This window comes from Lycorma delicatula, chromosome 1, assembly GCF_047948215.1.
Source record: "Lycorma delicatula isolate Av1 chromosome 1, ASM4794821v1, whole genome shotgun sequence".
In the NCBI taxonomy this organism is placed as follows: Eukaryota; Metazoa; Arthropoda; class Insecta; order Hemiptera; family Fulgoridae; genus Lycorma; species Lycorma delicatula.
The window spans coordinates 401,988,290-402,006,795 of record NC_134455.1 but is presented as its reverse complement, the minus strand read 5'-3'; the positions used below and the strand labels follow the sequence as shown (position 1 = coordinate 402,006,795).

The following is an 18,506-nucleotide window of genomic DNA, read 5'->3' as shown; positions in this document are numbered from 1 at the left end:
ATATTTTTTAATAAAAAATTATTATATTCAAACTTCATTTAACTTTACAACCAAGAGGCTTAGAGAGACGAATAAAAAAAGAAATTAAAGCTTCAATAGTCGACTTTTTTACCGTATACTTTAGATTTAAAAATCATCATATTGAAAAAAAAAGTTTTTTTTCGTGTTTGATCGATCGTATGGAAGAAACAAAGATTTTCCAGTAAACTAAATTAAAATAATTTAAAAGCTTAAGACTTTAACTTCAATTTCTTTTTTTGTTTGTCTCTCTTCGATTTTTCCGAACCGAAATATTCCAGTTAAAAGAGAAAAGGCCAATTTTGTCTTTAATGTTACTTATCTCCCGATCTAATCTTTGTATTGATATAAATAAATATGGAAATTAAAGGGTTTTGATCTAAATTTAATGACATATTGTGAGGTCTTTAATTTTGCGTTGCAGTTTTTGGGTTTTTTTCATTTTGTGCCGAGGTATTGAAATCTTTAAAAATTGAGACTGTTACATGCATCACCCGCTCATCAGCTTAACCCACGATTAATTGAATATGCTGTCACTATTTTTTTTATATAATTACATAAATACAATTGTAATTTCTAGAAAGCAATTTTAATAAAAATACTTACAAATATGATTTAATATTCGTTTTAATTTTTTTCATTTAAAATATAAGTTTCAGCTCAGAAATAGGATATGCCATGTTTAAAAACAGTAATTGCAATTATTATTTTTAACTGATGGTAAGTTTAAAATTTTGGGGGATGCTAAAACATTTTTGATTCTCAATGTGAGGGGGTTGGAGAAAAAGGTTGAGAAACAATTATTTAGATCATATCATGAATGGGTAAATATGCTACAATATATTTTAAAAAAGGAATTGCTTCGGTACTAACATTAATCAAAGGAAACCATGATAAGACCTTGAGCAAAGCAGCATTAAAAAATATAAAATAATTATTAATTACAACAATTACATAAAAAATAATTACAAAATAAATCACAATTCAGGGAAGATTTTAATGAACTTCTTTAAGATCTAATCAACAGAGTAATTCTGTTTTTCTAAAATAAAATCTTTTAATTGCACTTTAAATAAATTAGTATTAAGATATTTTAAATGGTTTGATATTTATTAAAAATTACAACGTAAATACAATGAAACGTTTTTCGTAAAACGAAGATTATATTGAGTGACCGTGGTGGCTCGTACCTAAAATTATTGGGGGTGTTATTCCAAAAAAAAATTTTCTGGGCCTTTCTAAGGTTAATGGTTAAAGTTTTCTGTAAAATAAAAGAACCAAAACAAAAAAATAATCAAATTGAATAGTTGGAAGTAGGATAATAATCTAATTCTACGCTTTATCACATTCATTAGTAAAATTATCAACGGACATAGCCAAGTCTTAAACCTTGCACTACAAATTACATTTCAATTTACATTTCATTTAATCTGTTAAACATTCATGCAGTGACGGCTCGGGTAAAGGCACTGCGGAACTGAAGCACCCCCTATTTCTACTTGATATTATCGATAACATTTAATATCACGAGTCCTTTTTTCATTAATTTTTACATAAAAAATATGTAAAATTAATTTTTACATCGAAGAATATGATACACAATTTTTAAGCGCAATGTGTGTTAAAGCCCGTATTCAGTTTAACCCGATAAATAATAAAATATCAATACACATAATATTTTTTTAGTATTATTAGATAATAAATTAATAAAATGTCCGCTTAAAAACACTATAGTCCAACGGTGGTTAATTTAAATTTCTATTTACACAGAAACAAATATGTAATTAGTTTTTACTAATTACCTTCTCTTTCACCCTTCCAACGGATTTTTGGACAGATTTGGTGATCAAAAAGCCCTTGTTTAACTCTATCTTTTGATCTCTACTGAAAAAACAACTAAACCGCTTTCGTATTCCTTCCACCGACTAAACTAGAAAATGGAACGAACAAGGAACGTTCCGCACCCACGCGGAGTAAAAAAAAACTACCTTCCAGCAGCACGCCAGAGTCGGCACTACGAAAATGACAGTGCTCTCTCTCCTTCGCAGCCTCGCGTGCAGCTTCCTATGTACGCATGCGCACAACAGGCAAACCGCGGTAACTGCGAACCAAAAACAACTAAACCTCTTTCATATTCCTTCAACCGACTAAACTAGAAAAGGGAACGAACAAGGAACGTTCCGCACCCACGCGGAGTAAAAAAAAACTACCTTCCACCAGCACGCCAGGGTCGGCACTGCGGGAGCAACAGTTCTCTCTTTCTCCTCGCGTACAGCTTCGTATGTGCGCATGCGTACAACAGCCAAACACCACTCCGCTGCACTGTGAAGCGCACAGTTCCGTACAAATATTTTTGTATGTTTTTTCATTAACTCGGGGGTGGCTACTGACATTAAATTAAGGATTACATATTTTACAAGTATAAAGAAAAATTAATGAAAAAAGGACTCGATATATTAAATGTTATCGATAATATCAAGTGGAAATAGGGGGTGCTTCACTTCCACAGTGCCTTTACGCGAGCCGTCACTGCATGAATGTTTAACAGATTAAATGAAATGTAAATTGAAATGTAATTTGTAGTGCAAGGTTTAAGAGTTGGCTACATCCGTCGGTAATTTTAGTAACTTATTTTTCTTATCATATATTTCAGTTGGTTTTGCAATTAAAAAAAAAAAAATCACTATTTACGTTGTTCTGTAATTTAAATAAAGTAAAAACCTAAAAAGAGTTTATGTTTTAATAAATAAAAGAATTTATATCAAGGCAGTTTATATTAATAGAAATTTGAAATGGGGTTGGTAGAATTGAGAGTCGTTGAGAAATCTTAAGGATACTTGAAATGTTTTACTGGAAAGTAATTTCAAATATTATAATTATATATATATATATAATTATATATTTATATATATACTTTGCAACTTACTTATGAATGAATATTCTGCTGTATTTAATTAAATGAAACTGCATAATCTGCTTAGTAATAAATTCTTTATATATTATTAATCATATTTATAAAATTCCCAAGCATTCTAAGTACCATAAAACACCAGCATAAATGAGCCATTCATATTGTTAAATGTAATTGTTATTTGTACATACAATCTTTTTTGTTTTTTTGTTTTTTATCACTGACGGTTTGCGTGTAGGCACTGAGGAACTGCAGCAACTCCTATTTCCATTTGATATTATCGATAACATTTAATTTCCATGAGTCCTTTTTTTAATTCTTTCTTTACACTTGTACAATATATAATAATAAAGATACGAAGATCTTTGTATGGAACTGTGCGCTTCACAGTTCCAGCGGCGTGGTATTTGGCTGTTGCGCGCTTGCGCACATAGGGAGACTACGAGGGAGAAAGAGTACTGTCGCTCCAGCAGTGCCGACCCTGCCGTACTGGTGGAAGGTAGTTTATTTTTACTATGCGTGTGTCGGAACGTTCCTTGTTCGTTCCCTTTTCTAGTTTAGTCGGTTGAAGGAATATGAAAGAGGTTTAGTTGTTTTTGGTTCGCAGTTACCGCGGTTTGCCTGTTGTGCGCATGCGTACATAGGAAGCTGCACGCGAGGCTGCGAAGGAGAGAGAGCACTGTCATTCTCGTAGTGCCGACTCTGGCGTGCTGGTGGAAGGTAGTTTTTTTTTTACTCCGCGTGATTGTGGAACGTTCCTTGTTCGTTCCCTTTTCTAGTTTAGTGGTGGAAGGAATATGAAAGAGGTTTAGTTGTTTTTTCAGTAGCGATCAGAAGATGCTGGGAAACAAGGAGTCTTTGATTGCTAAATCTGTCCAAAAACACGCTGGAAGGGCGAAAGAGAAGATAATTAGTAAAAAATAATTACGTATTTGTTTCTGTGTACATAGAAATTTAAATGTATTTAAGCGTATTTAATATTTAATAATACTAAAAAATATTATCTGACATTTTATTGTTCATTCGGTTAATCCGAATACGATTTTTAAGCAAATATGCTTAAAAACCGTGTACCACATTCTTGAATGTGATAAAGTATAGAATTAGATTATTATCCCGCTTCCAGCTATTCTATTTGATTCATTTTTTTAGGTTCGTTTATTTTACAGAAAATTTTATCCATGGCCTTGTAAAGGCCCAGAAAAAAATTTTTTGGAACAGAACCCTCACTAATTTTGGCTATGAGCCGGCCACTCTTCATTGTAATACAGAGTGATTACAAATGAAATATACACTTTCGATAGCTTATTAAAATTTATTTTTTTAGTTGAAATGATTACTTACATGATTATATAGAAGAATTCATTAAGTCTCTATTTATAAATGTTCAATATTTGCACGTTTTTAACAGACAGATATCAACACTGTAATCGAATTCGTCCCAAACACATACAACCATATGCCGGTCAACGGTAACAACATTATTTGTGATGCTTTGTTTTAAGTCGTCTATATGAATAGGAAGAGGCCGTACAAAAACTTTGTCTTTTACATAACCCCATAAAATATAGTCGCAAAACATTAAGTCTAGACTACGCAGTGGCCAACCGTTAAACACTATGTTTTCTGCACTTGCCCAACCAATCTATCGTCTGGGAAAGCGTTCATCCAAATAATTTCTAATCTGTAAGGACCAGTGAAACGGAACTTCATCTAATTCCTCAAGTTGAGTCATTAGCCATTCCTTTAACATGTCCAGATAAGTTACTCTTGTTATTGTTACGTCGAGACAAAAGAACGGTCCATACACCCTTTCACGAAATATACTCCAAAACATGTTCACTTTAGGAGAATCGCGTATATATTGTAAATCTTTCTCTTGGGTTTTTGTATCCCACATTGTTACATTATGGCTATCTATTTTTCCGCTAATGTGAAACGTACATTCTTCACCGAAAATTAGGCGATGAAAAAAGCCATCGTCATTTTCAACACGTTCCTGCAACTTCACATAAAAATATTTACGTAAGCCTTTATCGTCGAGATTTAAAATTTGTTCTTACTGTTATTTATAAGACGCCATTTTAAAACGTTTCCGCAGAACTTTCTACACAGTCGGTTGAGGAATTTGTAATTCTAAATTTCTAATCTAGTCGATTCGCTTCAAATTACTTGACGATTCACCATCATCATTAGAGTTTGTTGTCAAATCAATTCTGAGATGCTGTCCTAAAATTATTTTTTTTACATTACAGTGCGTTTAATTTAAGAGTGGCGTTTTAAAATGTTTTTACATACTCTTTATTTTCGATTTTTTAGTGCATTTAAGGGTTCAAATATAGAGATAGAAGAACGATTGCTAAGATTTACGGGAACCAAACAGCAACAGTAATAATTGAAAAACATAAGAAAGAAGTCGTAATAGGAAAAAGAATCCGACAAGGATGTTCCCTATCTCCGTTACTTTTTAATCTTTACATGGAACTAGCAATTAATGGTGTTAAAAACAATTTAGATCCGGAGTAACAGTACAAGGTGAAAAGATAAAGATGATACGATTTGCTGATCATATAGTAATTCTAACTGAGAGTAAAAGGATTTAGACGGCATGGATGAAGTCCTACGCAAGAACTACCGCATGAAAATAAAAAAGAACAAAACAAAAGTAATGAAATGTAGTAGAGATAACGAAGATGGACCACTGAATATAAAAATAGGAAGAGAAAAGATTATGGAGAATGAAGAATTTTGTTATTTAGGAAGTAGAATTACTAAAGATGGACAAATCAAAAGCGATATAAAATGCCGAATAGCACAGGCGAAACGAGCCTTTAGTCAGAAATATAATATTTTTACATTAAAAATTAATATAAACGTCAGGAAAACATTTTTGAAAATATATGTTTGGAGCTAGCATTATATGGAAGTGAAACTTGGACGATCGGAGTACCCGAGAAGAAAAGATAGAAGCTTTTGAAATGCGGTGCTATAGGAGAATGTTAAAAACCAGATGGATGGATAAAGTAACAAATAAAGAGATTTTGCAGCAAATCGATGAAGAAAGAAGCATTTTGAAAAATATAGTTAAAAGAAGAGACAGACTTATAGGCCACATATTAAGGCATACTGGAATAGTCGATTTAATATTGGAAGGACAAGTAGAAGGAAAACATTGTGTAGGCAGGCAACGTTTGGAATACGTAAAAGAAATTGTTAGGGATGTAGGATGTAGGGGGTATACCGAAATGAAACGACTAGCACTAGATAGGGAATTTTGGAGTGCTGCATCAAACCAGTCAAATGACAGAAGACAAAAAAAAATGCATTTAATATAAGAGTGGATTTTAGTAAGTTTTTTTTATATACCTTTTATTTTCTACTCTTTAGTCTTCATAAGTTTATACTTTACAGCTGCGCTAGCGCACTGGTTTGAGCTTATTTACCGAAAGATAGGATCGGTACGTTTTAGGACGGGTGAGTACAATCAAAATATAGTGCTAAACGATTTAATTTCCGAAAATCCGGTCGATCAAGAATATACTCGATGCGTTAACCGTTAATTTTTCAGATCGCTCAGATTGTTTTCGAGATATTTGCGATTTTCATCCGAATATTCTGATCCGGTTAAAAAGTACTAAATTTCCCCTAACTTCTTTATATATCGATTTATATCGATAGGATAACGATGTATAATAATATTACAAGTAAACACCTGACCACCACGAGACATGTACTAACGAATCGGGATTTTCCGCTAATGATCGGTACATTCCGGTGTTAAGCTAAACGGGTGGCACACAGAGATACACATAAAAATGCCGTTTAGTTAGGTAGGATTATTTCAAGTATATTTAAAATAATTAATATGAATTTTAATTACACCTATATTTTTTATTTTATAACTAATTATGTATTTTGTGATGCTGCCATCATATCTCTTCCAATTTGTGACACGATTACATAATTTATTATTCTTTACCAATAGATTATTCTTTCCCCTAACTTCTATATATATCGATTTATATCGATAGGGTAACGATGTATAATAATATTACAAGTAAACACCTGACCACCACGAGACATGTACTAACGAATCGGGATTTTCCGCTAGTGATCGGTATATTCCGGTGTTAAGCTAAACGGGTGGCACACAGAGATACACATACAAATGCCGTTTAGTTGGGTAGGATTATTTCAAGTATATTTAAAATAATTAATATGAATTTTAATTACACCTATATTTTTTATTTTATAACTAATTATGTATTTTGTGATGCTGCCATCGTATCTCTTCCTATTTGTGACACGATTATATAATTTATTATTCTTTACCAATAGAATAAAATATTTATTGAGGTTTATTTCTATTATCCAATAAAATATTTTATTTGTGACTCTCATATTAAATACCTTTTTGTATTTTTGTATTTGTCAGTAGTTTTTAATTTTTCTTTCTGTTTTGTTTTATTTTGTTTTAATTTTTAAGTTTAATAAAATTTAAGATTAATTAAAACTACAAAACATTTGTAGCTATGTAATGTTAATTGAAATAATAATAATAATTTACACCTGAAGAATGTAAATATATGAAGAAGTCGTTTATTCATTTTAAATTCAAATTAAGTCTGCAAGTGCTGTTTCAGAAGAGTAATTGCTAATGTGGTGGATGAATGTGCATTTGAATAAATACATATCCACTTAGCTCTTGACTTAAGTCCACTTAGTAAAACAGTTTGTCATTTTCTTTTCAATTTCTTCTTCCTTCCTTCCTTCGTAACTCTTGATCTTTTTTTTAACTTAATTGTTTTTAAAGTAACTTATTTTTTATATTATAAAGTATTTCACATAATAAATATTTATGTATTTTTAATATTAGTTTTATTTGTAATTATTAAATTATGAATTATATTTGAATAAATAACAATTACCATATTTGATACCTTACGAAGTCTTACAAATTACCTTTAGAAACTCTGGTAATAATTCATGTTTCTGTTTATGAGTAAACGTTCAGAATAAATAATTTATAAAAAATATTAAACATTTTTTTTTTTTAATTACAAAAATATATTTGATTACAAACAAAAAATTACTTTTTATTAAAAAATTTTTTATTTAAGTAATATTAATATTAACATTAATAAAAAAAGGAAGCAAATTAGAAAAAACCTCTAAAAAGTAAAAATTAAGAATTAAATCAAATAAATGTAATAATTATTCAATTTTAAAATTAAATGTAATGAAAATATTTATTTAAATAAAAGCGTGGCGCAGTTTTTATAACAATGTTTTCGAATAAGTATTTATAGACATTTCTGTATTTTAAAATATATTTTTTGTTTAATTAGGTTGTACATGTATATAAATTATTTATCTGCAATAAAATAACTCAAGTTTTAATTCTTTGATGGTTCAAATTTGCACCGAAATGACCTTTAAGAGTTAATAAGATTAAAAATAAAAATTCAATTTAGAAATCTTGCGCAAAGTTATTACATTTTGACGGTAATCTAAAAAATTATTAATTATTATCGTTATTATAATTGTAATCGTAATCATGAATTCATTAAATAAAAATTCATAATTAATTAAAATGAAACTTTTATGAGAACACGTACTAAGAAAGAGAGTGGGTGTATTTTCCCAGATTTTTACTTGTAGCTAGTCAGTCTCAACTGGAGAGGTTCCAGCAGACCTTTCCGCCTCCTCGCGTCGTTATTGAAATTGAAAATGAAGATTAATTGTTGTAAAAATAAATGTGTTGTTTTAAATAAATTATAAAAACTGCGCCACGCTTTTATTTAACTAAATATTTTCATTACATTTAATTTTAAAATTTAATAATTATTACATTTATTTATTAGATATTTATATAATTTATTTTTTACTTTTCAGTGCATTTTTATATTTGTTAATATATTGTATTTTTTTCGTTTAAAATTCTCAATTTGATTTAATTCTTATTTTTTACTTTTTAGAGGGTTTTTCTAATTTGTTTCCTTTTTTTAATAATGTTAATATTAATATTAATTAAATAAAAGCTTTTTTAAAAAATAAATTTTTATATGTAATCAAATATATTTTAGTAATTTCTTTTTTGTATTTTTTTTAAGACTAAAAACAAAAGCTTTTAAAAAAGTAAAAATATTTATTTTTACACATCGAAGTTACATACGTGTACCAAATTTCAATCATTTTCATATGATATCACAAAATATTGCTAGATTTGATTATTCCTAAAGCGAGTTAAATAAAAGCTTTTAAAAAATTAGTAGAAATTATTTAAATAAATTAGAAAAAATCTGATGTGGACACCACATGACTTCCTTGTACGCGTATTACACTACATATACACATTTTTTTTAATGAATTGTACGTAAAATCTTGTTTCACTGATAACTTCTGATTTTTTTAAATTTTCTTTTGTTATTGTTATTATTGAATTATTATTTATCGTAATTTATTTTTACAATCAGAGGTTAATAATTATATTATAATTAAGATCAATATAATTAAATTATAACCAAGTAAAGAAAAAAATAGAACTTCAGACAAAATCATACAGTAAGAGAAACAAAACAAGTGAGAAATTATAAAGAGTAACAAAAAAAATGAAATTTTTTTTTTTTATTTGAAAGTCCTTTAACTAAAATTTAAAGGAGGAAATGAAACCTGAGTCTTAACAAGTTGTAAGAACATTACGCATAACTAAAAACAAATTTTCAATAATCACTTTAAATTGAATAATTCAAAAATATACAGTTAGTACCAACATAACATTGTGTTATTTTTCTGTCAGAAAATTAAATAAAATGACCTTTTTAAATATAAATGTACAATTTTTAGAAGATTTTGCTAAGAAAATCCAAAATATAATACGATTCTAAATTATAATTTTCAATTAATATTAAATAATCAGATGTCTAACCAACTCTATTACATATATACTTATGTATAGATATAAACATTTCTAAAAGTACATAAAATTTTATTTCACTATAACTTCTTAATTTTTTTTTCATTTTTTTTTTTTTTTTATTGTTATTATTGATTAATTATTTATTGTAATTTTTTTTACAGTCAGAGGTTAATAATCATTAATAATACAATATATTTAAATTAAAAAATAGTTTAAAAAAAAGAGATGAAGTCGGATGTGTCTTCGAGATACATACGTACAGATGTCAAGCCGAAACTAGTACTCAAAATGGATTCAGGGATGATGAAAATGGATATTTCCCTTTGTAAGATATATGTAGGGATATTTCCCCTTGTAAGATACAAATATTTCCTCATTTGGCTATAACTCTGGAACCAGAGAAAATATATACCACTTACGATATATCATTGGAAAGGTCTCAATGAGGACTTATTACTGCAGTTAAGAAAAAGTCCAAAATCCAGTTCTTTTGGATTTTGGGCTTTTTTGAACACTTTTGATCCAATCGATTGCAATCAAAAGGGGAGGTGCACAACTAGATATATGTTATAACAGTCCTAATTCCAAAATTGCTATATTCTACCTCTAATCGTTTTTGACTTATGCGAGATACATACGTACATATGTCATGCCGAAACTAGTCCTCAAAATGGATTCAGGGATGATGAAAATGGATATTTCCATTGAAAATCTAGAAACCGAAATTATTCGGGATTATAATACTTTCATTACTTCGTACAAGGAAGTAAAAATTAGTAGAAATTATTTAAATATATTATAAAAACAGTAAATTTAAATTGTGTATAAAGTAACAACTATTATTGTATCAAATCATTAAAGTCATAAAAAGTAAATAAAGTAACAAATCATTAAATCGATTGTTAAGTGATGAATAATTTTTAATTGAAGTCAAAAGATATACAGATATAGAAACATTAATAAAATTTAAATGTTTATAAATCATTTATTTTTAAGGAAACAGAAATCACTTTAAAAATAAACTATTTGACTTTAGCCCACGCATCTGTTAATATTTCTGATATTTTATTTTGTAATAAACTTTGTTTTATTTTCATATAGTTTTAATAAACATAGGAAATACTATAGAAATGTAAGTAGACAGTAAAATGTATTTAGTGGTAAGAGCAAATGAAGGGAGAGTAGAATAAAAAAAATGTTACATATATTTGGGGACTAACCTACCAGATTGGTCTAGTGGAGAACTCATCATCACAAATCAGCTGATTTCAAAGTCGAGAGTTCTAAGGTTCAAATCCTAGTAAAGAAAATTACTTTTATACGAATTTGAATACTAGATGTTAGCTCTTTGGTGGTTGAGTTTCAATTAACCACACATCTCAGGAATGGTCAACCTGAGACTGCACAAGACTACACTTCATTCACATTCATACAAATCATCGTCATTCATTCTCTTAAGTAATACCTTACAGTGTTTCCAAAGGCTAAAGAGAAAAAGAAAAAAATATTTGGGGACTATGATGAGAGAGGACTGGAAGAATGCAGTGGAAATAAAAGGAAGAATTGCAGTACAAAAGGAAACCTATGAAATTACTACGTAATAAAAGCCTGATCTTTCATTTAAGAGTGATCAACAGTATCTTGTCGTATGGAAGTAAAGCTTAGACGATAAGATAGGAGAGAGATTGGATCAAGGTTGAGATGTGGTTATAGAGAAGGAAGAAAAAAGTAAGATGGATGAATAAAGTGAAAAATGAAGAATTAATTAATTAATAACATTAAAGAAGACAGAGTTCTTATATATGAAATACAAAAAGTACAGGAAACTGGTTATCACAACTGATAAGAGAAGTAGAATCTTGACAACTATAATGGAAGAGTCAATAGAATGATAGAGAAATCAAGGAAGAAGAAAGATGAATTTAATAGATGAGGTGAAGATTGGAAACTACAAGGCGATGAAGGAGAAGGTAAAAGACAGAAATAGATGAAGACACTATTGGCATAAGGAACCTATTGCCAGACAGAACACAAAATGATGATGATTATGACTAACCACCATCATCATTAAACACTATGCTCATCAAATCTTCCTTTTTACTTCATTGTATGAAGTAAAGGACTTAATGTGATCGCAAAAAATTTCAGTTTACAGATTTCAACAGAAATATACATTTTGAACATCCTTGAACCCATTGTGTCTATTTTCGGCATGACATCTGTACATATGTATCTTGCATAACTCAAAAATGATTAGCTGTAGGATGTTGAAATTTTGGATTCAGAACTGTTGTAACATCTAGTCATGCACCTCCCCTTTTGATTGCAATCAACTGGAACAAAAGTCCCCAAAAAAGCCCAAAATACAAAAAATTTGGATTTTGGACTTTTATTAACTGCAGTAATAAGCCCTCATTGAGAGATTTTCAACGATATATCATAAGTGATACTTATTTTCATTGGTACCAGAGTTATAACCAAATCAAATCTTAATTAATGAAATATTTAGATCTTACAAGGGGGGAGGCACATCGGTTTGAATCTGACTTTCTTTTTTTAATTTAAATATATTGATTTATTAATAATTTTTAACCTCTGATTGTAAAAATATTTTCGCAAAAGATAATAATGCATTCAATAATAGCAATAAAAAACAAATATGAAAAAAAATCAAAAGTTATTAGTCAAATAAAATTTGATGTACTTTTAAAAATGTATATATGTAATTTAATAGGCAATATTCATATGTGTATATGTAATAAATTTGGTGAGACATCTGATTATTTAATATTAATTGAAAATTATAATTTAGAATCATATTATTTTTATTTATTCATTCGTTTCAGTCTACTTGGTAATAAATATTGCTATAAAATTTAATAACCTTCTCCTGTTTCATTTTTGTTTTCATTTTGTTGATGGATACATCATAATAATTTTAAAAAACATAGTATTAGGTAGATATAAAAGTAACCTTTATTTAAAAAGTGATAAAGGAACTTTTACTCTATCCTAATATTTATGGTTATAAATAATTGATGTTAATAAAAACTAATATTTCAGCAATTGTGTAACTGTCCATTTTTACTAAAGAAATAGAAGATGGTATTTCAATTATTCAAATGAAATAAGTTTAAATGAAGTGCATGTATATGTAATTTAATACGCGCACAAAGAAACAAAGAAGTCATGTGGTTTCCATTCAGATTTTTTTAATTAGTGCTTGGATCATCATTCATCAAAATCTCATATTTTTCATTTCTGTTTTCTCTTCTATTATACTTTCACCATTTGTATTACTTTATATTTAATTTTTCGCAAAGAATTATGAGTATTTCAGTTTTTGTAACTAAACATTGGATAGGAAAGTAAAGGACAAGAAGAAACAACTGTATATGAATATCTTTGAAATCATTTTTTTTTAGCTTGCAAATAGGAAATTTTTTGAAAAAGAATCATTCAGATACCACAGTATTAAGACTAATGTTAATTTAAGAAAAATTCCAACCCAGGTTTTTTGGGGTACTCTACATCTGAAGCAACAAATAATCCTATCATTGGACATCATTGAAATTTGGATATTCCTGCATTTATAAAATTTATTGCATTTTGTTTAGAAATTTTTCACATATTGCAGTATATACACTTAATTTATCTACTTTTTTTTAAATTGTTAAGCTAAGAGGCCTGGAGAAATAAGATTAGCCAAATTGTTTCCAACAATGAAACTTTCCAACTTATTTTAAACAAATTTTCTTTTTTTTTATGCTTTATGTTTATTATCAAAGAAAATATTTTATTTGTCACTTTTCATAAGAGATTTTTATGCTTTAATTGGATATATTTTTAATAATAAACTGAATATAGTTTATAAATTGTTGATTTTCTTTTTCATTTTTAGATGGGTGAAGAATGTTGTGGTGTAGCTAAAAGTTCTGAATGTCATAATGCCTGCCGCGCAATATTTCGTAGTGAATTAACACCAAGTAGAGAAGCCAGAGCTAATCTTTCAGAGGCTTGCAGCGATTCAAGTCCTAGAGTTATGTCTTGTGTTAGCAATTTCATTCGAGTTGCAACAGTTACCAATCCACATAAGTGTAAGTTACAACAACTATTGTTAAGTAATTTCATTACTGAAGTTATTAAACTTAATGTTATAATTTAACTGATAGAACTCTTTGTGCAATTTCAGTGTAAAAATATCTATCATGTTTATCATCCAACTGCACCAGTCCTGTATGTCTAGTATCACACCAAAGTGATGGTAAAATTTAACATTTTTAACAACTAGGACTTATACCAGACAGAAGGGAAATCGAGAGGAAAATAGGATGCTTCCCTACAAATGCTTTTTTTCTTCCTGTTTAACCTCCACAATCACTGTCAGGTATTACTTCAGAGGATGAATAAGGATGATGTGTATGAGTGTAAGTGAAGTTTTGTACAGTCTCAGATCAACCGTTTCTGAGATGTGTGGTTAATTGAAACCCAACCACCAAAGAACACTGGTATCCACAATCTAGTATTCAGATCTGTATAAAAGTAACTGCCTTTACTAGGATTTGAACATTGGAACTCTCAACTACAAAAAATCAGCTGATTTGCGAAGATGTGTTCATCACTATATCATCAACTCAGTAGGTTCCCTATAAATGCTTGCAAAGAACATACCTAACTGATATCACAGTCAACTTGTTAATTACACTGTTCAATAAAATTTAACTTTTTGTTTGTTAAATGAGAGTGAATGGCTGATTCTATAGTATTTTTTATGCTGATTTCATATATGTTAAGATTTTTTCTATCTGGCTCAGTTTTTTCGTAACTGAAATTTCTTTTGAAACCAAAAATGTATGGTGAACATAATATGACAATACATTACTTGCATTTTGTACTAACCTAAAATCTATTTCTTTTGGATTTTCTGCTGTAATTTGCTGTAGGTAGATCCCTCTTTTGTAGACTCCCCTCTTGTAGGTAGACTCCTACAGTAAATCAACTAACATTTTTGGGTTCCATTTTCCCTCGTATCGTGTTTCCATTGTAGATATCTCCTGGTGAAAATGTTCTCCATGTTTATCACTGGTAGCGCCAAAATTATTAGGGAAAAGATCCAAAAGTGAATCTAAGAAATGAGTGAGTGATATGTTACACCCAAGTTCTTTGTAACTTTGAAGGAGTTATAGACAAGTTGTCTATAGTTACTGGCCTTATGATTTCCAAGGAAATTGTTACTACATTTGAAATGTAGTAACATTTCAAATCACATTTATTTCATGTGCAACATGAAATAATTTCCATGCAGCAACTTCTAAGTCATTCAGACATTCTTTGCCAGATCACTCATTAGTTTTCTTATTTGTGGTCTAACAAATACACCTTCCTTTATTTTAGCATCGCTTATATTAGGGAATTTGTATTTTAGAAACTGAAGCCCTGCACCATTATGATCCATTGCTTAAACAGTACTTTTGAATAAACCTAGCTTAATGTGTAGTGGCAGAAGATAAACTTTTTCTGGTTTTACTAATGCCTGACTAACAACATTCTTCTCTCCTGTAGTCAGTATCTCTCTCTCTTTGGGCACTGCTCTTTTATGCAATGGTTTATCTATTCCTGCTCTCCATCCCACTCGCACAAGAAGCAACAGAACTTAGTGTACCTGAGTTGCAGTCCAAGTAAAAGCAGTATTACTTCCAGATCTCCACAAATATACCATAAATATTTCTCATACTGAAACCTGCTCAATACAAGTTTCATATTTTCATAACTCTTCTTCATGTGAACAGCGTATGCTAACTTATTGATGGCTATTTATTTCCAATGTGAAGTAGACCAACTTTAAAACTAAACTTTGACACATCAGTAAAAAGTCACCATTTATCAGGATGGTGCATATGTCCCAAAGCTTCCAGTAAAGAGTCAACATTATTACAGTACACTAAGTTTTCGTAATGAGAGAAGAAATGTTCAAATTCTGACAGTCTGTCACGGAAAGCACTTTATTTTAGTGTTTGGTTGTAAAAAATGCCATCCTTTCAGTCTTGATGCCAGTATTTCTGCTCGATTCTTTGATAAATTTAGATCACAAGCCAGATCATTTAATTTTGACCGATTAATTAAATGGGGATCAGTATATCTATTTTCTAAACTTTTTGGATCTCTTTCTTCATTGCCTGATATGTCAGCACAAAATTTGACATTTTCATCTTCATCTGAGTTCCATGTTTCTGGTGGTATTGAAATTGGAAGCTCTTAGATATATAGCACTGGCCGCAAAGCAGAGGGAATATTTGTGAACATATTTACATTCACAAAATGCTATGTTTAGAGTTCATGCATGCTACTACCTGAAAATAATAATGGTAGTTACAAAAACTAAGCCTGATAGAAGAATTCTGATTTCATATTTAAAATCAGCATGAAAAATACTATAAGAATCAGTTATTTACTATTGTTTAACAAAATCATTATTGATCAGTGTTATTTTATATTAATACATGGAATGTTGTTTAGTAAGTCCAGGCAAAAATAAAGAAGTCAGTTTTCAAATCCTTTTTATTTCTAAGAATAATCTCCTTTCAAGTCTGTACATTTAATTCAACAATGCTTAAGTTTTTTTGATCCTGTGTTTTTAGACTGATTTATCCAAGTTTTCAAAACAGATAGATGTTCCACCAATAACTTTTCCTCTTAAAATTTTTGAGTTCTCCTTGGGCTGTGTTGATCTCATACTTTAAACTATATTGTTTTTAAATCTGCTAAGTTTAATTTTTGTATGTTTAACTGTTAAAAATTATAAGTATTTAAGAGTTGTCGTAATTTGTTAACACCTAGTATTTAAAATCTCAGTGATTAGATTTTTCTGAATATATTCAGTGTGAATTTTTTATTAAATATAAACAATTATAATTATATTTTAGACTTATTTCACATAAATCTCTCTCCAACAACCCATTTCTTCATATTTGAATACAAGGAATAGTTAGAAAGTGCGAGTAGGCAGATGCAGAAGAATTTCATGATTTGATTTGAACAATTTTTCTGTTATAATTGCTGAAGAGTACGGTAGAAGAATTGGATAAATTTAAAAAAGTTTCTGTTTTTATCATCTCAATAGAGATGTGAAAAACATCTCTTGTAAAAAACCTCTCCTTGGATGTTTGAGGTGATTGGTCGCATACTGAAAAAAATATATAGTTTTGAGATTGGAGCATTTGAAAATTTCATTTTTCTATGTTTAACTGTTGAAAATTGAAAAGTATTTAAGGGCTGCCATACTTTGTTAATATCTTATACTTAGAACCTCAGTGATGAAATTTTCCTGAATGCAATCAAAGTATAAGCTCTTTAATTTTAATCTGTTAATTTCAATACACCATTTGATATCAATGACTGATCCAAATCTGAAGCCACTGATGTAGTAACATTAACAAAATGTTTTAAATACTAAACAATGGAAATAAAATTTCGATGAAAAGTAATAATATAACTTAGACCAGGCTTACATATTACTCTGGTTAGAGGCACTGAATGTCAGCTATTGCTATAATGTAAATTGTCGCAAAATATGCAGACAAGGATGTGAAGCAAGATGCCTCTGGACCATGCTAAATATTTTCTTCTTTTTTTTTACTAGCACATGACCCATAACTTCAGTATAAGTTAGTTAATTGTCAATTTTGAATCACATTTTATTATTAATAGTAAATTTGTTACAGATCTGCACTGCTGTGAAAAAACTAGCAAAAATGAATGCAGAGAAACATGTCGGCGCAGTCTTAGAACGAAATCTACAGATCAGGAGATTATAGATAGTCTTCAAGAGGGTGGTTGTGGTCCTCCTTTACTTCATGTTAGTAATGTTCCATTTTTGTATTTACAACTTTTAATTTTCATTTATGTTTTGTTCATTTATTTTTTTTAATTTTATTAAACATTGTTATACTGAACTAGTTTTGTAATTTAACTGTTAAATATCTGAATATAATCAGTCATCAATAATTTATTATACATATAATTAATTTTGACGTTTACTTATCATCATCTTCTATAAAAAATTAGGAATCTTTTATTTTTATGGAGTTAAGAGGGATAAAAAAGAACCAGTTACACTTAAGTTCATATTCCGCCATATTATTTTGCTTGACATTATAATATAAAAATTGTTTAATGTAATATATAATTGACATCATACCTATCGTTATAGTGAAAAAATTAAATATCTCAGAATATATATGATATACAGATAAAAATCTAGAAGTGTTTGTCAGTCTGTTACTATTTCACATAAAATCTACTCAAGCTACTGAGCTGAAATTTTGGATGAACATAGTTTTCATACCTGGAAAGAATACAGGACTAATGCCATTATGAAATATTTCACCATTCCAAGATGGTGACCGTTTAATGGCTTCTCAGCCATTACCAAAACCAGATTACATTTCTTTCTGATGTTTAGTTTTACTACGGCCAAACCATTGGTCAAATCAAATTTGGAGACTGTCAAATAATTTGTCGAGTTGGTTTAATACCTTGGTTCGGTTAAAATTATTCTAAGTATTATTTTATTCACTGATTCATTGAAAGAAATCAAAGTCTTTGTATTTATTATATTCCAAATTAAATTTATTATAATATTTGAATTTTTAATAACTT

At 29.1% G+C, this 18,506-nt stretch overlaps 1 protein-coding gene across 1 annotated transcript in view; it reads left to right on the top strand.

Annotated features, from left to right (window-relative positions):
• Reck (Reversion-inducing-cysteine-rich protein with kazal motifs) overlaps window positions 1-18,506 on the top strand; it is a 757,413-nt gene that overhangs the window by 698,781 nt on the left and 40,126 nt on the right. Inside the window, exons 6-7 of the mRNA XM_075353978.1 lie at window positions 13,750-13,945; window positions 17,570-17,703. Coding sequence (XP_075210093.1) covers window positions 13,750-13,945; window positions 17,570-17,703 — 330 coding nt within the window. The remainder of the gene's footprint in view (window positions 1-13,749; window positions 13,946-17,569; window positions 17,704-18,506) is intronic.